The 24,283-nt window shown below is 32.5% G+C and overlaps 1 protein-coding gene across 4 annotated transcripts in view; it reads left to right on the forward strand.

Moving 5' to 3' along the window:
* The window catches only part of LOC111158523 (neurobeachin), a 672,328-nt gene that overhangs the window by 77,779 nt on the left and 570,266 nt on the right, over positions 1 to 24,283 (forward strand). For all 4 annotated transcript variants that reach the window (XM_022520602.1, XM_022520603.1, XM_022520605.1 and 1 more), the window contains exons 3-8: positions 2,210 to 2,310; positions 2,552 to 2,647; positions 8,809 to 8,930; positions 10,592 to 10,718; positions 18,788 to 18,907; positions 21,537 to 21,683. In XM_022520602.1, coding sequence (XP_022376310.1) covers positions 2,210 to 2,310; positions 2,552 to 2,647; positions 8,809 to 8,930; positions 10,592 to 10,718; positions 18,788 to 18,907; positions 21,537 to 21,683 — 713 coding nt within the window. The remainder of the gene's footprint in view (positions 1 to 2,209; positions 2,311 to 2,551; positions 2,648 to 8,808; positions 8,931 to 10,591; positions 10,719 to 18,787; positions 18,908 to 21,536; positions 21,684 to 24,283) is intronic.

Consider the following 24,283-nt stretch of genomic DNA (forward strand, 5'->3'; position numbering starts at 1 on the left):
AGCATTGTTTAACAGGAATTTATTTGCATAAGCTTATATGTTTGGTGCTTACATGTTGTATAGAATATCATGTGATCTCTGAGTCCTCATATGAGGGTTTAATCCCTGAAGTTTTTTTGTTTGCCTGTTTGTTTTTTGAAATAAAGTGGCTACCACTTTATAAAGTGTGTTTTAGAAAATGAGCCACAATTACATACATGGTAATTTACTGGTACATAATTCATGAGCTTTGAGATATAAGATGATAGTAAGCTTGATTAGTACTGCAAAAGTTCGTATGTTCATGTTTTCTATTTTATAAAGCTTCTTAATTCTCTTATCTTTGCTTTTCAATAATAATACTGGTAACACAAACTTTCACTTTTTGTTATTTTATCATTGAATAAATGCCAAATAAATACCTCTACCTTACTTTTCAGTAGAGAAAATAAAATTTATATAACATAGTAATGAAGTACCAAAAAGCACTACTAAGTTTTCACTCTTGATATTTATACCATGTCACGTTCAAAGAGGAACTTATAGGCTTTACTAGAAGGTAGTTAAATATCTGTATATACTAAATTGATAAGAGAATTTCATAGTCTGAGTATTTTTTCTCCTTTAAAAATTTTGTTCAGAAAAAAACACCTGTTATAAAAAAATTAAACTGAGCTACTTGTTACGTTATATATACAATAAATAAGACATTTAATAACTGTGTAATTAAATACAAATTTAATAGGCTACTTTTTGTGACCTACATCTACGATGGGATAAAGTTTTAGAAAAAGAAGTTTAATTTTTTAGGAAAGTATTTGTAGGTAAATGTTAAAAAGTCTATGAATTTGCCATTGCAGCTAATTGCTTGAAACTGCTTCTTACTAACTTAGGGCTTTAAGGTGCTTGATTTCTATGTAGATTTTTTTCTTAAAAAATCTTCTAATATGTAGTAACTATAAACTTTTATTGAGAGGTGAAACACTTTATTTCATTAAAAGATCTCTCACAAATGGCATATCAAAAGTGACAGTTTAATCATAGGGATTGCTTACTTATTGTGGCATTAACTAAGATTATTCAATTATTTATTGATGAAAATAACCATTTGAAATTTCTATTTTGAAATGGATACATAATAAATACTTTAAACTTTCAAATTCCAGGTATTAATTTGTGATACTAATCAATAACTAATTATTTAAACTTATCCTAACTCACTTTTTAAATTAATTGAAGATACATTATTTAGAATATATATGTGTATTGATTATAATACTTTGTATAGTATTTCTAATCCTTAGAAAGAGCTTTAGAGTAAGAAAATGAAGTATAAATATTCAGATCTTTAATTTCTTACAAAGAATGATTGATAGAAGTGCTACTCACAATGTCTAGATGAAAAAGAAATCAAGGACAAAAGATTAAATGTATAATTTTCTTATTATCTGGTGAGCTGGTGTGTCTCTTATATGCACATAAACACATGAGCAGAATGGATACCACTAGTAATGTGTTTAAGTGATACTTTGATTTAGAGACTAGTCTCTGGAGCCATACAGCCTAGGTTTTAATCCTGACCCTGCCACTTAGTAGAGTGTGTTCTTGGAAAAGGTGATTAGGTTATTTATGTCTCACTTTCCCCATTTTAGGAAGTGGCTAATAATAGTACTTATTCATAGGCTTGTTACAAAGATTTGTGTACTTAATAACTGTATACTACTTGGAATAATGCCAGGCAAGGAATTGTTAATGGGACTAGGAATATTTCAAGAATATATTTTATTAAGAGTAGATAAATCTAAAATAAAATATGGTCGACTCTCACTTTTTTATTTGAAAACAACTAATTTAGAACGTTAAATCATTGTACCTTTGTGTATTTTTGCTTTCCTTTCCCTGCATATAGCAGGTGTGTGTGTGTGTGTGTGTGTGTGTGTGTGTGTGTGTGTGTATTGTGGGTATTTATAAAATCTATTTTATATATTTTCTAATGAAACAATTGTAATGGTAAATCTGATGGGGAAAAATCCTAAAATTCAAAAACAATGTGTTTGGCTATCTGAGGACCTAAAAATTGTTAATTAGAATGACTATTCATGAGGACGTTTAGATAAATATGTATGTAGAAATGAGAATTGATAACTTTTGTCTTTCAAAAAAGTGTATATTACCTTGACAGATGGCAGCTCATGACTAGAGTTCAGAATAACTTTATTTTCCTTTGAAGATCTTCTAGTTGATATGTTGGGGGTTCTTGCCAGCTACAGCATCACTGTCAAGGAGTTGAAGCTTTTGTTCAGCATGCTTCGAGGAGAAAGTGGAATCTGGGTAAGCTGTGGTCAGAGGGAAAAGTACTCAGTTATTAGTGCATTAATACTTAATGCTCAACAATTTGTCTCTAGAGAGCTATAAACTTGAATTTGTAATGGAAATTGTTCTCCTTAAAGAGTTTAGTAAATGATGTAAAATTATTTTCTCTCTAGTTAGAAAACAGTCTAGTGTCTAACATGATATATTAGGTATTTTTGCTAAATTTGTACAGTGACATTTCTTTTTCTTGTTTCCTTAGCCAAGACATGCAGTAAAATTATTATCAGTTCTTAATCAGATGCCACAAAGACATGGTCCTGATACTTTTTTCAATTTCCCTGGTTGTAGTGCTGCGGTGAGTTTTAAATACATGTGTTTATTTTTAATTCAGTTCTGTTAAGATACAATTCACATAAAATTCACTTATTTAAAAGTACAATTTGATGAGTTTTAAAGTTCATAATTATAATTACAGTCATGATTTTGAAAAATTACATCACTTTCTGAGGTTCCCTTGTGTGTCTTTGACCAGTCCCCTCTCCCAGCCTCTGTCCTTTGCAAATTCCAATTTATTTTGTGCTTTTATGATTTTGCCTTTTCTAGAATTTCAAATAAATCATACAGTATGTAATTTTTTCTGTCAGGATTCTTTCACTTACTGTAATGCTTTTGAGGTTGCCCATGTTATAGCTTCCAAGTAGTTTATACTGTTCCTTTTTATTCTGAGTTGTGTTACATTTTATGGATGTGCCACAGTTTATCCGTTCACTATTTTATCCAACTCACTACTTGAGTTTTCAGTTTTTGGCTATTTTAAATAAAACTGCTGTGCTCATTTGAACATAGATCTTCTGTGGGCATATTTTCTCATCTCTTAAGTAAAAACATAAGTGAAATTGCCTCAAAAAATTAAAAATAGAGCTATCCTATGACCCAGCAATTGCACTACTGGGTATTTACCCCAAAGACACAGATGTAGTGAAAAGAAGGGCCATATGCACCCCAATGTTCATAGCAGCAATTGTCCACAATAGCCAAAATGTGGAAAAAACAAGATACCCTTCAACAGATGAATGAATAAAGAAGACATGGTCCATATACACAATGGAATATTACTCAGCCATCAGAAAGGATGAATACCCAACTTTTGCATCAACTTGGATGGGACTGGAGGAGATTGTGCTAAGTGAAATAAGTCAAACAGGGAAAGTCAATTATCATATGGTTTCACTTATTTGTGAAACATGAGGACTAGCATGGAGGACATTAGGAGATGGGAAAAATGAAGGGGAAGAAACTGGAGTGGGAGATGAACCATGAGAGACTATGGACTCCAGGAACAGAGTTTTAGAATGGGTGAGCTTGGTGATGGGTATCAAGGAGGACACAGATTGCATGGAGCACTGGGTGTTATATGCAAACAATGAATCATGGAACATGACATCAAAAACTAATAATATATTGTGTGGTGACTAACATAACACAATAAAAAACCAAAACAAAACAAAAAAAATTGCTGGGTTTTATGCTAAGTGTTTGCTTCATTTCATGAAAAAAGGCAGATTGCTTTCTATAGTGGAAAATTTTGCATTCTCATCAATAGTGTATGAGAATCCCAGTTGATCTGCATCCTGGACAATGTCCATCTTTTTTATGTGAGGCATTTAAATGGTTATGTAATGGTATATCATTGTAGTTATAATTTTTGTATTGCCCTAATGACTGATGCCATTGAGCATTTTTTCATGTTTATTAGTTGTTTTTATATCTTTTGTGATATTTGTGTTCAAATCTTTGTTCAGATAAAAAAGTTGGTTGTTTTATTATTCTAAGTGTTCATTATGTATTTGTTGTATAACTTAATTTGTCAGATGGATAATTGTCAAATATCTTTGCCCAGTCTGGCTTTTCTTTTACTTTCTTAACAGTATTTCTTAAAGCAAGTAGATTTTATTTTATTTTATTTTTTTAAATTTATTTTTATTTATTTGTCAGAGAGAGAGAGAGAGAGAGAGAGTGAGCACAGGCAGACAGAGTGGCAGGCAGAGGCAGAGGGAGAAGCAGGCTCCCCGCTGAGCAAGGAGCCCGGGATCATGACCTGAGCCAAAGGCAGCCAGCCGCTTAACCAACTGAGCCACCCAGGCATCCCGAAGCAAATAGATTTTAATTTTGGTGAAGTTCAGTTAAACTTTTTTTAATGGCATATGCTTTTGTAATCCAAGAAATTAGTATAAACCAAGGTCATGACCTTTTTTTCTTGCGCTTTCTACCAAGAGTTCTTTTGTTTTAGCTCTTATATTTAGGTCTGTGATTCTCTTCGTGTGAATTTTTAAAATATGATACGACAGAAGGTTGGAGGTTAAAGTTTTGTTTTGCATATGAATATATTGAATTGTTTTCTTGACCATTTGTTAAATAGAGAGTCCTTTGACATTGGATTACCTTGGCACCTTTCTTGAAAATTATCTGTTTATGGGGTGTGTGGATTTGTTCCTGAACTCTGTTTGGTTCCTTTGTCCTCTGTTTCTGCTTTTATGCCAATATCAGATTGTCTTTATTTTCGTAGCTGTATAGTAAGTAGTTCTTGAAATCTTCTTGTGTGAGTACTCCAAATTTGGTCTTTATTTTAAAATAATTTTGGCTATTCTAGATAGCATTTTAATACATGTGAATAGACATGTCAACTTTTGTAAAATGCTTACTGTGGTTTAGATTTTATTATGTTAAATCTATAGAACAATTTGGAGAGATTATTGAGTCTTTCGGTTCATGAACATAGTATATCTCTACCTTTATTTGTTTTCTATGATTTTTCAGTGTTTTGCAGTTTTTAGCATTAAGTTTTAAATATCTTTTGTTTCATTTCCTATGTATGGGAGGTTTTTTAATCATCAATGTGTTGATACTAGTGTTGAATTCTGTCCAATGCTTTTTCTGATTTTATTGAAGTGAACATAGGGATTTTCTTCTTAATCTTTATTAATGTAGTGAGTTACAATGATTGATATTTCAGTATTAAACCAACCTTTGTGTTCCTGGGATCAAAACTAGTTGGTTGCTATGTTTTAATCTTTTTGTCCAACACTGGATTTGATTTGCTAATGTAATGCTAAGAAATTTTGCAATTATTTTTATGAGTGATTTGGGGGTGTAGTTTTCTTCTATAATATCTTTTTCTGGTTTGGTGATAGGGTAATTCCTCATATGATGAGTTTGGAACTATTTCTTTCTTTCTATTAAAGAGTTTATGTAGATTTGATATTACTTATTCTTAAATGTATGCTAGAATTCACTATTGTAGCTGTTTGGGCCTGGAGTTTTCTTTGTGGGAAGGTTTTAAACTATGAACTTAATTTCTTTAATGGATATAGGGAGGTTTTCTATTTTCTTTTGAGTGAGCTTTGGTAGTTTGTGTCTTCCAAGTAATTTTTCCAGTTAATCTAAGTTGTTGACTATATTGGTATAAGTTTATCATCATATCCTTCTTATCTTTTTAATGTCTGTAGGCTATTTAGTGATGCCTCCTCCTTCATTCTTGACATTGGATTTTTTTTATTGATTAATCTAGCTGGAAGTTTATCCATTTTGTTCTTTTCAAAGAATTCATGTTCTCAGTCGGCTTGATTTCATCGTTTTTATCTAATATTGTAGCATTGTAGAGAGTATGTCTAACTTTTGACTAGAAAACTGGTTTTGATTTCAGAATCCTCTACTTCATTACTGTGGAGGACTAGTGCCTTAATGTTTCTTGGCTTACCTTCATGTAAAATATTAGTACTTTCTCATGGAAGACTGTTAATGTGAGCCTGTAATGAAATAATACACTTTTTCCATATTTAAGTACAATATAAGTTGTACAGATCATGTAAATATTTCTTGCTCTTCAGTTATCAGTGCATAAGTATCCTTGTAGTCTCTCAGTTCATCAACCATTCCCCTAGTTTTTTTTCTTAATATTTTGTTACTAACCTTTTTTTTAAGTAATATTTTTCCATTGTAACAAAATTGTGAAACAAAAATAGGAAAATTAAAAATTTTGAAACAAAAATAATAAAGTTAAAAATCTCTTTCCAGATGAAAGTTAATAATTTTACATATCAGATTGTTAGAGTGGAGCACATATCAAATGTACGTTGTGGTGCTTAGCAGAGAAAACAGTGTCACTGTCCCTAAGAAGGTATCGGTTTTCTCAGATTTATGTAATAGTTCTATTTGCATACATACATATATTCTGATATAATTTATAAAAGTGTTCTTGATCTGACATCTAGTAGATAGCAGTTTAAGGAGTGAGAAGAGCGAAGTGTTTTAATAGAAATATAAACAGGTTACTGTCTTACTGATAGAATCAACAAAACTAGCTAAAACAGAATGTTTAAACTGTTTTAATAAATGATTTGAATTTCTTCAATAGGGTTGCAAGTCATCCTGTTTTTAGATATTTGATCCATTTACCAGAAGTCTGAATATTTTCTATCAGTATGTAATGCATTTTACACATACATGCATGCACACAGAGAGAATTTTACTTATATGTTGTTAGTGGTGTATGTTTGAGTTATTTTCATTCAGGGAATTTTGATGGACTTAGACTATCTACTCCTTCTTTCTTGGTTTTCCCTGTATCACTCATTTTCATGAAGGGTATTATCAATTAGGAATATAGTCTGTGTAGGAAAGGAAGCAAAGAAGGAACTAGAACTTTTACAACTCTTATTTCATTTGGGTCATAAAAGCTATGTATAAGATAAATGATATTATTGCTATTAAATTTGTTGTGGAAAGAGCCTCAGCAGTGTTACATGGTTCAGCATCATAAAGCAGAGTCACAGCCTGAACTAAAATTTGCTTGACCTTAAGTCCAGTGTTTTGTTTTGTTTTTTAGCAACGGATTGGCTTATTTCCAGGTGTGTTATCTTTGGTACTGAACTACTGAAAAATTCAGATAGGAACTGACTTTAAAATCCTTACCATTACAGTGTTTTTGACAGTTTACTTCTGGATGAGCATGATAGTAACAAGAGGGTACATATTGTCTGGACCACTGTTGATAGCAGTGCCTTTGGATCACTAAAATTATGACACTGCTTACTTTCCCTCTGAAGTAACCGTATAGAGTAGGCCTTCTGAATTATATTTTATACTACGGAGGTGCGTTTCTATGAGCTATGCTCCCTTCATATGAGCAGTTTGGAATGGAATTCTATAGAGTGGGTTATGTAAAGGTGGATGGCGTATGTAAGATGACATTTTATGTGATCTTTGGCCTTTATGGATATACTATTTAGATTTGCCTTTCATGCTTATCATGTTTCATGAATCTGCTTAATTTAGGAAATAGTGAATTCTTCTAATTCACTAAAATAGTCTACTGAAAGCATTCCATCTAAACATCAGAATTGTTTCTTTTGCAAATTAAATAGATAGGAGCATAGGTTTTGGAGTCTGTTGGACTAGGGGACGGTGAAGGATATAGATTTTGGAGTCCTGTAAACTCATTGGACACAGTGAGGAACATCCAGCTGTGGGTACCAGAATATTTTAGAAGGAAATATGGAAGAAGACTAAAGACAGCTTAAATCCAAAATTACAAAGGTATTCCAAAGGATATGCTATAAACATAAGGGATCAGAAGGAAATGTGAGGAATCTAAGAAATGAGTGTTGAGATTGGACACCAATGGTTTGGATGTAAATGTGTATGGGTTTCACATCAGAAAGTACTATACAAAGTTAGCTTTTGTACATTGACTAAAGGAGGATATATGCATTAGCTAAAAAGAATAGGAGAAGGTTAGAGATACAGTGTACTCTGTATAGAAGACTTTGGTTGGTATAGAGGTAGGAGCCAGACTGAAGAGTACCATCTAGAAATGGGCAATTTCAGGTCCCTTAAACATTTAGTATAGTTGTTGTATACTAAATTTCAGAGAATGTCTTCTTGTTGAAGAGATTGGCTATAATATATAAATTATCCATGGAATTACTGGAAGTCCACAATGAAACCGAGACAAATGCTAGTCTAGAGCCTCTCAGGTGTGTGTTTTGTATCAGTTGTAGCAAGATCAACAAAAACTAGTATTATTTCATTATCACTTAAGATTATATTTTTCTTTTGTAAGACTTTTTTTTCCGTTGTAATTAGGTTCACTAGTGTTTGCAACTGTATGTGATTTAGGGCTCTTTCAGTTCTACTATGGAGGTAATAACAAATGATCTCTTGGACTGCCTGTCTTTTTCTTAGTGGAAGAGTGGTAGGTCTAAAAAACTTGAAGGGCAGCTTGGCTCAAATTCTTTCCTCTATCTCTTAGGTTAATGCAATCTTTAAGTTCTGATTTAGGGTTTAGTGGACTGGATGTTGAAACTGGTGATACAAAAAGTGTATTGGTTGGGGATAAGTCCATGATTTTCTGATATTTATACCTTCCTTGTTTTTTGATCTGTAAAGGCTATGTTTGGCCTTGGTTACTATCACATTTTCTTAAGCTGATACTTTTCTTTTTTCATTGCCTTGTAGGCAATTGCATTGCCTCCTATTGCAAAGTGGCCTTATCAGAATGGCTTCACCCTAAATACTTGGTTTCGTATGGATCCATTAAATAACATTAATGTTGATAAGGATAAACCTTATCTTTATTGGTAAGTAATGTATTTAATTTTCATACTTTCGTCTTAAGTATTTCAGTTTTATAAATATGTAACAGTCTCAAGGCAACATATTAAATAGAATGTGTATGTGTTTGTGTGTGTGTGTGTGTATGTATATATTAAAATATATATAAAAATATATTTATATTTATATTTGTATATGTTAAAACTATAAAGACATGTCAGTTTATTTATTCATTTTTTGCTATTGGTTTTATAGGCAACCTGCATCACTATTTTTTTTCCTTTATTTTTATTTATTTTATTTATTTTTATTTTTTTTTTCATTATTTTTTTCTAATGGTAACATTAGAAAGTCAAGGTTTACAAGCCTCTTTCTCTAGTCCACATCAATATAGATTAGTAAGGGGATTGTTAGTGGACATGCAAGTCCCCAGCCCAGGGGAGGAAAAAAAAAACCAAACTCCTTCCAGATTTCATTACTTTGCCTTTTTACTTTCTTTGTTCTATGAACATAATTAAGATATGCTTTAAAAATATTAGTGATAACTACTATGCAAGAAAATAACAAATAATAAAAGTAATTATTTGATAGATAACTAACAGAATAGGTTGATAAATCCAGATAGGTTGACCTGTAAGGACCAAGAGCTTGATTATTTTAGTTTACCAATAATGCACAGTAATGAGAACATCAAACTTTGATTCACTGCCTTACCATACACTAGGCATTGTAAATGTTTACATGTATTACCTCATTTAAAGTTTGCAATGCTTTGAAATAAGACTGCTTGGGGTTAAGTCTTCACTACATATTGATTCTGTGCTTTGGTGTCTTCAACTGTAAAGTGAAGATAACAGTAGTACCTGTCATATCAGATTTAATGAGAGAATTATTAAGCACTTTTGTACATTGACTGCCTCAGAAATGTGAGTGCAGAAAAATGTGAGCTATTAACAGATCGTAAGCTCTATTATAAAAGAGTTCTAAACAAACATCTGAACTTCCAAACATAAATGGGTTGAATTTCAGAATGATCATTTTGGCAGATCATACATATATTTTAATAATACCATTATTTTGCAGAGCAAATTTTTATTTTTTACAATTTTTATAATACTGTGCTTAAATTCACAGCTAGGAGGAGTGTTCCCTTAGAAGAAAATAACTATTTCATAGACACGTCCTTTTTCTTCTTCTGACTAAAATGTACTCCTTTATTTGATTACCTACATCATTTATCAAACTTGGCTCTAACTGTTTTTTTTTTTTGTAATTTTTAAGCTATTTTTAAAGATATAATAGATTTGGGATTCAGTTGTTTTTGAAAAGAGTAGCTGTGTAAATGGTGTCTGTATTTGCTAATTTCAGGAGTCCTGGAAGGTAAATGAAATCTACTTGGTAGGCTTTCATTGCCATTAATCTGTTTTTTATGTATTTGTGATATTTTACCTTGAAATTTCAGAAGGGTTTTGATCTGTAGTCTATTTTCTCAATTTAAAGTTCTTCTTTAGTTGTTATAAACCTTTTATGGTTTAATCTTTATTTGGTACATGTAATACCCTTCTACTCTATGGGGAAATGAGTTTCATTTTTATAATAATGTTTTATATTTTATTTATTTAATAATTTTTAGAAATATAGTTCTTTGTATCAGAGGATATTATACTATTCTCAGTTTTCTTTACAGTTTTCGTACTAGCAAAGGAGTTGGTTACTCTGCTCACTTCGTTGGCAACTGTCTAATAGTCACATCACTGAAGTCTAAAGGAAAAGGTTTTCAGCACTGTGTGAAATATGATTTTCAACCACGTAAGGTAGGTGTAAGTAAATATTTCTATTGAGAATGACACAATTCACAATTCCCCCATCTTAAAATTCACCTTTTATGACTTCTGTAATATTCTCTTTCATTGATTTTTCTTATGACTCATAGTGCTTTTCTCTTCTCCTTGTCTGCATTTTCTTTTTATTTTTATGTCTAACTATTCACATAAAAAGATCAGTCTCTTGACCTCTCACAGTGTCTGTCTCACTTACTTGCTCACTGGGATCTATTCTATGGCATTCTTACTGTAAATACTTACTGTACTTACTGAGTTCCAGACATTGTTGTAGGCACTAGAAATATGACAGTGAACAAAACAGATAACATTCCTGCTTTTGTGGAGGATATAATTTTTTGAAAATTTTTATTCAGTTTCATGATATGCTTTCCACTATTATTCTTACCTCCAAGCTCTGTTCTTATATCTTACAGCTCTGTTATATCTTATAGCTCTGTTCTTATATCTACCAAAGATACTGCCATGTAAATGTCTTTCTGGCCCCTCATTTATTTACAGAAAATGTAACACTGAATTTACATTTCCAGTCCCATATTCAGTATGTTCTTAAGTCCCCTGTTTTGATTAAGCTGCTTAATCAAAGCCAAAGACTACCATCTTCATGATAGTGGGGACTTGAATCAGCTTTGTTCTTCACCCCCTTTTTGATCATGGTATTAGTGCAACTTTTCACTCCTGTACTATGTATCTCTGTAATATATGTCTTTAATAAAATTCCTTAGTTGCTGCTTAAATTCTCCATATTGTTCTCTCTTTATCTTGGATCTTTTGTCTCTTCCTCTCCCAAACTATGTTATATACTAATATCTGATTTATAGTCATGAACATATTATTCCACTGCTCAAACCAGTCATTTGCTTCTCACTAACTATAGAATAATTTAACATTCTTAGCCTAGTCCTTCATGATTTAGATTTCACTTTTAGCTTTTTACTTATCCTCTTTATTCTGTCAAAACTGAACTACTCTATATGTTTCAGTTTTTTTCTTTTCCTTTTCAAATGTTCAGTCTCTGGTGTGAAAACATTTATGTGTCTCCTCACTTATGGCTATTGGTCTTCAAATCCCACCTTATTGTTAGGTTCCATTCCATATAACACCATTTCCATGGAATTTTTCCTTGATTTCCTTGCTTTCCAATATAATCTCTCTCATTGCATATTATTTCAGTATTTTTTACAGCAATTATTTCTCTTAAATCTTTATTACTCATTTGTATGTGCATTATTTAGTAACTGTTGAAACTAAGCTATGTGTTAGAGTCATCTTTGTATTCCTTCATAAACCTGCCACAGAATTCTGAACTTGGTGGATTGCTAATAATATATGTTGGATAAGTGAATAAAATAAGCTTTAACAACCAAAGAGAACCCTTTGTTTCCTGAAGGAGTAGGTTCTGTTTATCTGGACAGTTAATTTCTGTTGAGCAGTTTATTTTCTAGTGGTGTAAAATAAATGAAGTGTTACTGTGGATAAAGTGAGAAAGAAGGCCTGGTGTTGTTGTGGTCAGTGCTCTTTCTGGGGCAGTATGCCAAGGACCTTTTCCATGTGGCAGGAGTAAGAAAGGTAGTCATGGCAATAAAGGCCAAGTAATGTGGTTGTTACTATGTGATACGTTTTTAAAATTGAAAGTTTACCAGCCTTTCTTGTTGTTGTTCTAGCACAGTAAAGTACACTGCAAAAACTAAGTTAATTATTGGATTTATAGAGAATTAGAGCATTATCCATGAGCATTAAGAGAGATTTTATGCTTTTTGACAAGGTGTTTTACACAGGTTTAATGGAAAATATAGTCACTTAGAATCCTAACTACTGACACATTCTTATATCTTTATTTAGATCCTAAAATTTTGGTACATAATTTTGTATATGTTTATATAATAATTTATGGAATATATAAATTTGCTATATGTTATATAGAAATAATACAGTGTCTTTTCAATTTTCAGCATGTTTATGAAAACAATATTAAAGAGTTTTAATAATTACATTATTAATTCAAAGTTTATTCAAAGGCAAAGTTATATGTGAACTTTGTTATTTAATTATAGTTTTGAGGAATTATGTATGAAGAGCATTTGCAGAAATTTTGCTTTAATTACAGTTCTATCTTATTCTTCCTCTTCATTACTTTTCTCCTCCTCAATATTCTCTTGTCCCTCTTTTGCCTCTAATTCCTCTTATTCATCCTTTTCATCTTCCCCTAAGTTTCCTCTTCTTTTTCCCTTTTCCCTCCTCCTCCTTTTTCTTGTTCTTCTTCCCTCTTCTTCCTCTGACTTCATTAGATTTAGATATTAGAACCAGTTTTTAGACTGGAGATTCAGACTTCACAGTAGTTTTTAAATGTGTACATATCATGCACTATGGATTTATAGATAATTAGCTCTTTCAAAAGGTCAGGTATTAAACCTCCAGATTTGGTAATACAGAGAGACTTTTCTTGAGGGAGTTTTAGTTAATTCTGGTAGTCCTGAATCTTGTTTCCTGAGATTGAAAGTTGCAGTGATTTCTGCTTCTTAAATAATGCTGACTTCAAGGAGGGAAAGTTGCTCTACAGCTAATGTTTTGGCCCATTAAATATACCTTTGCTTAATATCTAGTAGAATATGGATATTCAGAGACCAGGTTGAAATGTACTTTTAAAAGCCTACTCTGAACATAAAAAATAACAAGAGAAAATGCAGAGAAATGTGTAACTGTGTAACTAGATTTATAAGATATAATTTGCTATTACCTGGGGTTTTTCTAGAGAGATGTTCCATTTATATGTGTGTGTGTGTGTGTGTGTGTGTGTGTATAAAATATTTTAATGGACTCCATCTTTGTGTAAGAGTAACCATTTGAAAGTTCTGAATTTTAAAACAACAAAGGACAGAAATAATAGGAGTTCCTATTTCCACATGTTTAAGGCCAGTTACCCCTTCCAGGTTCAAGGGTCTTTTTTGGATATATGACAATGAGATTTTCTGCCTTCTTTAGGGCACACTCTACATTTTACCCATGGGAATATTTATCCACAGGAACAACCATAACAGAGATGATGAGCCCACATATAGCAGAGGGAGTGTCATTTCTTTTTCTTTCTTTTCGTTTGTTTTCTTGTTTGCTTATGATCCCATGTGTGTTTTGCCATGTATTGATGAAATTATGATTTAGGATGGAGTTTTCAAGTATACATTTAAAAATTTTACCTGAGTCTAATAAAAATATTTGCTTTATGTTTAAGCAATAGTAATAGCTATTTTTATTAAAGAATATCAGTGTAACAATCATTCATTAATATATACTTGGAAAATAACTTAAAAAGCAATGATTCAAAATAAATTTTTATATTAGATCGGAGGTTCTTTTTTTCTTGATACAAATCACAGTTAGTTCCTATAACTTCAGTTGTCCCTCCACCAGAAATTCTGACTTATTAGATTTGAGATGGCACCCAGGAGGCTTTGCCCAATGTGCCAAACTATTTTGAATTTCCTCAGGAATTTGTAATAAATACAGCTTCTTAGAATTATAATTTTCGTATTAGGAATATGTTTTTAACAAATGCTCTAGGTGATTTTTTTTCATCAGATAAGTTTAGGTAACAGTGGTTTGAAGAGTATAAATAAGGAAAGTTAGGGTGAAGTTAAGAACCAAATAAAATTGTCATTAACCAATAAAAAGCAATTTAACCCATTTGTTCTCTATTTTTGTTTTTATGCTATTTCCTTATGAGAGATGCATTCCCATTTGTAGCAGCTCTATATACATTGATTCTAAGGAGTCTTGGCCGGTGCAAGGCCATAGAGTGATACAGGTTTTGAAAAACCTGTAGAGATTCTCATAAACCTTGAAAACCATAAGTATTTTATTTTATTGTTTCATTATTCAAGATAAATACATTCTTTTTTTTGGTTATTTTTCCAGAAGATGCCCTAGCTAAATTTTTATCGTTTAATAAGGTATTTAACTGACCTTTCAAAAAGAAATGTTTATATTAAAACTTTTGCTTTCTTACCTGTACCACTTATAGATGTTTGACCTTGTGTTAACACCTATGTGTTAGCTACTGTTGGTATTTGTATAATTATCATGTTATATTTTCCTGTGAATTCTTTTTTTTTTTTTTTTTAAAGATTTTATTTATTTATTTGGCAGACAGAGATCACGAGTAGGAAGAGAGGTAGGAAGAGAGAGAGGAAGGGAAGCAGGCTCCCTGCCGAGCAGAGAGCCTGATGCAGGGCTCCATCCCAGGACCCCGGGATCATGACCTGAGCCGAAAGCACAGGCTTTAACCCACTGAGCCACCCAGGCGCCCCTTTCCTGTGAATTCTTATTACAGTTTTTTTTCTTGTTCTTCTTTTATAGATCTATTTTTGAGTCTTAATTAAATGCAGGCCTCAGTAGATGTACATACAATCATATGATACATAGTTTCCAGCTTTCCTCCCATTTCTTTAAAAATATAAGTCAAAGGGACGCCTGGGTGGCTCAGTTGGTTAAGCAGCTGCCTTCGGCTCAGGTCATGATCCTAGCGTTCTGGGATTGAGTCCCACATCGGGCTCCTTGCTCGGCGGGGAGCCTGCTTCTCCCTCTGCCTCTGCCTGCCTTTCTGTCTGCCTGTGCTCGCTCTCTCTCCCTCTCTCTCTGACAAATAAATAATAAAATCTTTAAAAAAAAATGTAAGTCAAAAATATCAAGTCAAAGGTTGAGCTCTTTGGAATTGAAAAGGCATTTGTCTATTATATATAAGGGATATATTGATATACCAAGAAAAGAGAACAGAAAAGTTAATTTTCCTGAAACTACTTTGATCTTCACTGAGATCAGTTTGTTCATTCAACTCTGCATTCATTTATTCATTCATCAGTTTTATCAAATATCAGTGTTATGACCAAAAGCAAACTCTGTTATTCCACATCTTGTTATCTGGCTAATTAAGTGGCTAACTGTATTAATTATCTCAAGTTAATGGTACCACAACCAAATTAAGTGAAAAATTGGAGACCATCTTATATTTGCTTTTTTTGTATCATCACTTTCAATCAGTTCTGTTAATTAGTCCCTATCCCCCTTCTTTTAATTACAAATGCCTTTGTCTTAATTTAGGCTTTTATAGTTTTCTTACCTGAACCTTTGCAGTAGTTTTCAGCTTTATCTTTAACCACATTTTCCTAACTAGCCCACTCACTCACTATTGCTGGTTATTTCCTAAACTATGAAGATGATCATTTCACTTTCCTGCTTCAAATTCCTAGTGATACCACATTATGCAGAAACAAAGTCCAATTACTAAAGGTGTCTACACTTCTCTTTACAAGCTGGTCTTTGTTATTGCAGCTAAATCTAAACACGGAGAAAAATTTTGTCAGGAATCTGTGTTATAATGTGAAGTATTAGGCTTCTTCTGCCTGGAATGTTTCTTTCTCTCCTTTTTCCGCAACAGTTTGTATTCATCCTTTAAGCTATATCTTAAGTTTCATTTTACTTTTTTTGTGACTTCTCTGTTAGCCTTCCTTCTCCATTTGTCTTGTCTTTTCCCCCTGCCTTCAGTTAGTCATTACTTCTTTTGCTCCCAGATCTGTGTTTTAGATATTTGTGATGGTTTTATAGTTGTTTTTATGTTTGTTTTTCTGGTGAAACCTCCTTAAGGGTTTATATGTTATCTTCGTATGCCCGCAGTCTGGGTGATACTTGGCATGAAACAGATGCTCAGTAAATTTTTTGAATGAGGGAATGACCCTGAGGAGTAAATAGTGTTAATTCCAGCAGAAAAAAATCTCATTTGGGGACATAATGCATAAAAAAATGAATATATATTTAGTTAATGCTATCTTATTTATATGGGTGCCAAATATGTATTAAGAACTGTTCCTTATAATTTTCATATGTTGTCTATTATCTGTAATATTCATAGTCATTCCATAAAGTAGGCATTATTATTCCTCCTTTTTTAGACAGGGAAGTTGGTTCAGAGAGGCTAAATAATTTGCCAGAAGCCATAGAGCTGGTAACCTGGGAACTCAGTTTATATCTGTGTGAATTCGCAGTTTGTATTTTCCAGCCCAGTACACTAAATTATCTGGTACACAGGAAAAAGAGCTCAATAAATATTTATTAAATAAGTACTTTTCTATATTAGGTATCTCAGTAACTATAATAATACACCTAATATTATTTATCTTAAACTTGTCTTTGGATAGCAGGAAGTCCTCTTCTATTTAAAGACATTTATTTATGTGTATTCTGTTTAGAAATTTGAAATTTCTAAAAATTGTACTCCAAAATATAAAGATTGTATTTCCTGTGTTACCTAGATGGCATTCTGATGGAAAATTTTCAAACTCAGTGAGGGTAACATAGGTAAATTTGAATTCTTAGGCATGTAAACTGTAAGATTTTTCTTAAATTTATTTAAAGCTCCATTTTCATGGCTTCTGCCTGATAATTTCATAATATTTAGAAATATGAGTTGTTAAATGACTGACTTTAAAGATTTTCTTCTGCTTTTTTTTTTTTTTTCTGTCAGGACAAACATATATATTGGTTTCTGATCCAGTGAAGATTCAGTTTGCAATAATTGGAGTTAAGGATTACCTAAAATGAAAACAACTTTAAAAAGGCCCATGTTTTAGGGGTTCAGCAGTTTGACCTGACATTTTGTTTCTTTTTTTTCTTTTTTTTAAAGATTTTTATTTATTTATTTGACAGAGAGAGATCACAAGTAGACGGAGAGGCAGGCAGAGAGAGAGAGAGAGAGGGAAGCAGGCTCCCTGCTGAGCAAAGAGCCCGATGTGGGACTTGATCCCAGGACCCTGAGATCATGACCTGAGCCGAAGGCAGCGGCTTAACCCACTGAGCCACCCAGGCACCCCTGACATTTTGTTTCTATAATTGAGGAACAATGTCATTTGTGTTATTGTCTTCCATGAATTTTGAGTGCACAATTTTTATTTTCTAAATCAAAATGAAAGAAATTGAATTTTGTTCAAAGTTTTTCAGACACCTTGAAAGAACTAATATTTTAGCAGTTGGGAATTATTACTATAGGTTTATGTTTTTCAAAATATGCTATATGAAATAATCGAATAGTACTTCTAAGAAATTTGAGAAATAAAGTGTGTATTATATATTTTTATTTTGGGGGAGGAAACTAAATCCAATTTTCCCTCCTTAACCACAGAAGGCATACTTGTTCAAGTATCTGTAAATTTTTGAATTTTTTTTCATATTTTAGAAAACTATTTCTGTATAATCAGCCTTAGATTATTAACTTTCAAAAGAGTAAGGTTGGAGCCACAAATTGTTACGGAACTTAAACCATTCTGTATCAAAGTATACACTTAAAATGCTTTTGGTTGAACTTAGGAGCTATAAAGTAAGAACTTAATATAAACTCATTCCTAGATTCTTAATGCATAGTCGCACATTATCAGGTTAAAAATATATAATTATACTTGGACCTAATAAATCTAAATTGTGGAATTGAAATCACCTAAATTTTATTATAAATGTTAAAATGTTGTTCCTCTGACAGGTCTTTCCTGACCATACAATTCAAAGTAGAATCCTAGGTTATTCTTTCTCAGTTTACAGTGGTTTTGTTTTTTCCCCTTCATAGAGTTCATTGTTCATCATTTTATATATCTTTATATATCTAATCTGTGTCTCTCTCATTATACCATGAATTTCAGGAGAGCCGGACCTATGCTCTGTCTGGTCAAACTTGGGCATTTGTGGTACCTGGCAGAATATACATGTTATTAAATGAATGAACACAAATATATTGTATTTCCATAATATTTGGATCTTAGTATAATGGAAGGAGTATCATTCCAGAGTTCAAGGTGTTCTAGGTCTGTCTTCATCACAGATTTATTCTTTATGAGTCACTTCTTCCATCTGCAAAATGAGAAATAAGGGGGAACTTGAAATAGTAATGTGTAATTATTATTATTTCAAGCATTTCTTATAGTGTGTTATGAATGTTATGATTGCTTTTTTAGACAATAACTAAACATGACATATTAAGGTCTTTAAAATTTTTTTTATTTAAGTGGTACATGATCAGCATTGTCCACATTTATAATCGATGGAGGAACAGTGAAATTCGGTGTTATGTTAATGGGCAGCTGGTATCCTATGGTGATATGGCTTGGCATGTTAACACAAATGATGTAAGTTTTTTTTTTTTTTTAATCTGTGCTTTAATGTTTTTGAGTGTGTGATCTGTCATTGTTCATAACATGAATTGTATAATAAAATAGTTTGGAAGGAACTTAATAGTTATACTTTGAAAGCTACTTTCTTTTAAGTGAATTTTTAGGTCTTTAATATAATTAAGTTGCTAAAATAGACAATTAGTGGTAAAAAAAAAAAAAGAAAATTGCTCAATAAATTATTAGGTCAAAAACATCTATGCAGTATTCTATTCTTTCCAAAATTTCAATCAGTTAAAAACTGTGTCTTGCACGTTATTTGGATGTGATAGGAAGATTTTAATTACAAAATGAATAAATATAACATGTAGTCAGTATGATAAATGCTGTGGAAAAAATTTTAGCGGGACTAGGTTTAGAAATTATAGGTGTAGGGAAGTGGGAAGCCAGATGGTATGAGATGATTTTAGAAGAGTTGAGGGAGCAAGTCATGTGAATATTGAGGAGAAATATCCCATTTGCTGGAAGCAGTGAGTGCAGTCTTTAAGACAGAACTGAGAAGTTAATTGAAGAAAAAAGCAATCAGTTTGTCTAGAACAGAGGGAGGAATGGACAGAATAATGTTTAAGAGATAAGGTTAGGTAGACAGCAGGGGGTGAAATCATGCAGGGCCTTATGTGCAGACACAATACCTGGACTTTCCCATCTTACCCAACATTAAAAATCTTTGCAAGGTTTTGAGCAGATGAGTGATGTAATGCTGGTGCATATGTTAAAAATATCAGTCAGGCTGCAGTATTGAGAATATTCTGAAGGAAAAAAATGACAGAAGTAGAGAGATCAATTAAATGATTTATTTTGTTAATAACAAACAATACTAGTTTTGACTTGCCTGTTAACAGTGAGGGAGGTTACACAGTTGGATTCTGGATAGAGAATATCTAGAGTTAAAACCTCAAGAGCTCTGTTCTCGGCTTTCCCCTTTCATTATCCTGGCCTGTTAGAACCAAAGTAAAAGATGTTTTCTAGTGCCAAAAGTACTTCCAAACCCAATAATATACGAGCATTCCAGCATGCCTGGTTTTACAAAAACTTACATCTTTTTAACAAAATTCATTTCTTAGTATTGTCTGTATCTCTCCAGACTTTAATTTACTCAAGAGCAGGGTCTCTTGTTCTCTCTGGTTTTCTTCCACATAATGCTGTGTGCACAGTCCATAGCTTTTGCCCTAAGTCAAGAGTACCCTCGAAGACCATATCTGAACCTTGACCTATTTTTTCATGACCTAAGAATCTTTTTTTTTTTTTCATTTTTAGAGGTTTTTCTTTTTTTTTAAATATTGGGGCAAAAATCAAAAAAGATTATATGGCAGAAACCACATGTGGCTTGAAAAGTTTAAAATATTTACTGTGTATTCATTTATAGAACAAGCTTGCTCTTTTTGCCCTTGAAACTCATAGTTGGGCCAGAAACAGTCAATTTTTGAGAATGATTTTGCAGAATTAGAATACACAGATGCAATTCTACTTCATATCTGCCTTCCAGAGGGGGGACTTTTTATTATAGAGTGGAAGAAACCCAAGAGATTTTGTTGACTGTCACTAACTCTGCAGTTATATTTAAAAAGGAAGGAAGGAAGGAAAGAATGAAGGAGGGAGAGAGGAAGGGAGAGAAAGAAAGAAAAGAAAAAAAAGACTTAGATTTCTAAATTATTTGCAGTAGTGTACCAAAAAATGGAGAGGTCTGGGCAATAACACATATGTGCACATAACATTATGCAATAAATTCTTCAGTTCCTATAGTTTTAATTACAGATTGGGTATCTGTTGATGAGTTTCTGTCTTCATAATTCATTCACAGATATTTTGTCATTTTATTGAGGCACCAAAGGAAAACCATATATATTTAATGTCTTGCTTATTAGTGCTGAGGTGTGTAATATCCTGTGAGGATGGGGGAAGGAAACCGGGGCCTAATATTTGGTGAGATTTTAAGAAGCAGAGATGGGAAGGGTCTTCGTAAGTGTGGCTTCTTAAGGTCTTGAATTCTCCCGATGGAGAGCACCATACCACGTGCTTTAAGTAGCAGATTTTGGTGATCATTATTGATTTGGTTCTGCGTAATGCCTACTCATGGAAGAGAGGGAAGTGATTTTCGTTGTGTCCTTGACTTAGTGTGGAGAGATAGAGGAATATATATCCCTGGGGGAGACATTAGTTTCAAAAATTAGGGCTTATGTGTTTATGGTTAACATATGGAATAGTCATTCTCTGATTCAGATGAATCTCTCTATATATGGACAATTGATAAATCATTAGAGTTTTAAAATTAGTTTTACTTTTGTAAATAAAATTATAAGCCCTTTTGCCTTTAAGTATAACATTTCTGTAGTGCTTAAGTGATTATTGAAGAGATGATTTGTTTTGTTTTGCTTTTTCATAGATATAAAATATTTAACTGATATACTTTTTCTAAAAGTCTTTAGCTGGCCTTTATTATTTAAATACTCCATAAAGTCTTAAGTGATGCTTTCTTCTATTATTATTGTTATATTTTAAGGTATTCATGACAGTGAAGGCAGATATCTTTAAATATTTTATCATTACAAAATAATACATTGTTTTTTTTGTGACTTTTTAAAAATAGAGCTATGACAAGTGCTTTCTCGGATCTTCAGAAACTGCTGATGCAAATAGGGTGTTCTGTGGTCAACTTGGTGCCGTGTATGTATTCAGTGAAGCGCTCAACCCTGCGCAGATATTTGCAATTCATCAGTTAGGACCTGGATATAAGGTAGTAATAAGTATCTTGTTATAAATTCTATGGAAAGTTTTATGTGAACTCTATGTGAAATGTGATACTATATGATATATAGCAATAATCTTTCTTCAATGTGGTTTCAGAGTTATCTCTGCTGTTTGGAACTCAGCTGTTATTACAGGTTTCATTTTGTTTCCAAGGTGCTTTTTCTCTTTCTCACTACTTTCTTTTTATGAAGTTTTAAAATTCTTTAGAATATTTTCTCATATTAAAGCCATGGCTTTTGTTAACATAATTCTGAAATACTAAATTTTATAAAACCATATTGCTTAATGTGGAATTTAAAATCTCAAATTTTGAAATACAGAATGAACAAATGAAATGACCATTATTGTTCAAATTAGAGATAATTTGGAAAGAATAAAGATTTAAGAGGAAAATGGTATAAAATTACATGTGACTGAAATTAATTCAGTTTTAGTTTTTACTTTTGCTCGTCCTTTACAATAGGTGGAGAAGGTCCGTATAGTAGTGAGTATCTGAATTTTGCAAAATCAATTATTTAATATGATTTATCATATTCTTCCTGTTTTTTAACTTTCAAAATGAAGACTTAATTAGGCAAGATACTGCATTCACATATATAAATTAGTTTTTAATGTACAGTACACCTGTAATAATAAGATATAAGAGTTTTATTTAAATCACATTAGGAGCTGTGACATCCCAAATTTTATTTTTGTAGGCTTTATTTTTTTTTGTTGTTAGATATTCTTTTTTTTTTTTTTTAAATAAACATATAATATATTTTTATCCCCAGGGGTACAGGTCTGTGAATCGCCAGGTTTACACACTTCACAGCACTCACCATAGTCCATACCCTCCCCAATGTCCATAACCCCACCCCCCCTCCCAAACCCCCTCCCCCCATCAACGCTCAGTTTGTTTTGTGACTTTTAGGAGCTGAGAGAAAATTATGGGGTGTAAGTCAAAGTATTTATAATTTTGAAGAAGTTTATGTCTTGCATGGAAGAGCTGTTTTCTTAAAAACAGTGTTCAAATAATCAGTATGAAGACTGTATTATGAAAAAAGGGGTACAAAAATAATTCTGTTCCCGGTGTTTATAAAATAATCAGAATAATATTAAATGACAATAATGCTGTTATTTTTGTGTCAATGTGAAAATATTTGCTACGATCTTTTCCCATATCATTTATTTTACTATCCCTAGAAACAACTTTGTGCTTATACAGCACTTTTTATTCTGTCATTCCTTTGGTTTCGTTTGGGTCATGGTTCTGCCATGTGTTGGCCTTGCATGGGAATGTTTCTGTAATTCAGATTTTTATGAGACTGACAACGCTACCTACTGCACTAACGAGGCACCTTGTAATTCAGATTTTTAGATTAATGTACTTTCTGCCTCCTTTTGTTATTCTTTGGCTTGGCCTAAAATATTTGAAGTGGTTTTTTTCAAGTACTGCCAGAATGATATTAAGTGAATCAAATCAATGATGCATAATTAAGAAACAAATTAAAAAAAAACAGTTTTGCAAACTATAAATCCAATATGATGATTATAGTGAAATTTTAGAAATGATGGGAGCTTCCTGGCAGGAAAAAGAAAAAGGACTAAATATAAACAAGTTATGTAATTCCTTTATTTGGAAAGGAGCAAACATTGTCTTGAACCACTTTGCAGATTTAGTAATTTGTCACATGGCTCTTTCTCATCATAGTCCTTCACAGCAGAAGTGGAAATGAGTAGTAACCCTGTGTCACTATGTTCTGTACACAAATACTCAAGTGGTAGAGAATGTATTCCAAGCATCCTATAACATAGACAATAGAGTACCTATATCAAATCAGGACTTTCAAAAGAAAGTACCTTGAAATTTTGGGCATTGCATGAAAAAGTATTTCATTAAGCTTTGAAAGTTTCCAACCTATGGGTATAGCCCACTGAACCCCTTGGTTTGGTTTGGTTTGGTTTTTAAAGATTTATTTATTTTAGGGTCACCTGGGTGGCTCAGTGGGTTAAAGCCTCTGCCTTCAGCTCAGGTCATGACTCCCAGAGTTCTGGGATCGAGCCCCATATCGGGCTCTTTGCTCGACAGGGAGCCTGCTTCCCTCTGTCTCTGCTTGTGATCTCTGTCTGTCAAATAAATAAATAAAATCTTAAAAAAAAAAAAAAGATTTATTTATTTTAGAGTGGGGGGTTGGAGAGACGCAGAGGGAGAGAGAGTCCCAAGCCAAGATCTTGCTGAGCATGGAGCCCATGGGGCTCAATCTCACAACCCTGAGATCACGACCTGAATCGAAACCAAGAGTTGATGCTCATATGACTCTGCCACCTAGGTGCCCCCTGAGCCCCGTGTTATTAATGGAAATAGATTGTGTAAATCCATGGGTATATGTATTTTCTCAATTTGTAAATACTAAAGTAGAATTACAATCAGGACAGGCATCTGTAAAAATTTTTGACATTGAAGTTGTTTTCTAGAAATTCAGAGAATGAAAGGAAAGAGGAGAGGATACAAATGAAGATCAGATTGTGTTATGACAAAGAAAAAGCTGAAGTGGTTCACACATAATGATTTCAATTTTCTTGGGTAAAATAGGAGTCAAAGTC

The sequence above is a fragment of the Enhydra lutris genome, unplaced genomic scaffold (assembly GCF_002288905.1).
Source record: "Enhydra lutris kenyoni isolate GAN:26980312 unplaced genomic scaffold, ASM228890v2 scaffoldscaffold60, whole genome shotgun sequence".
Lineage (NCBI taxonomy): Eukaryota > Metazoa > Chordata > Mammalia > Carnivora > Mustelidae > Enhydra > Enhydra lutris.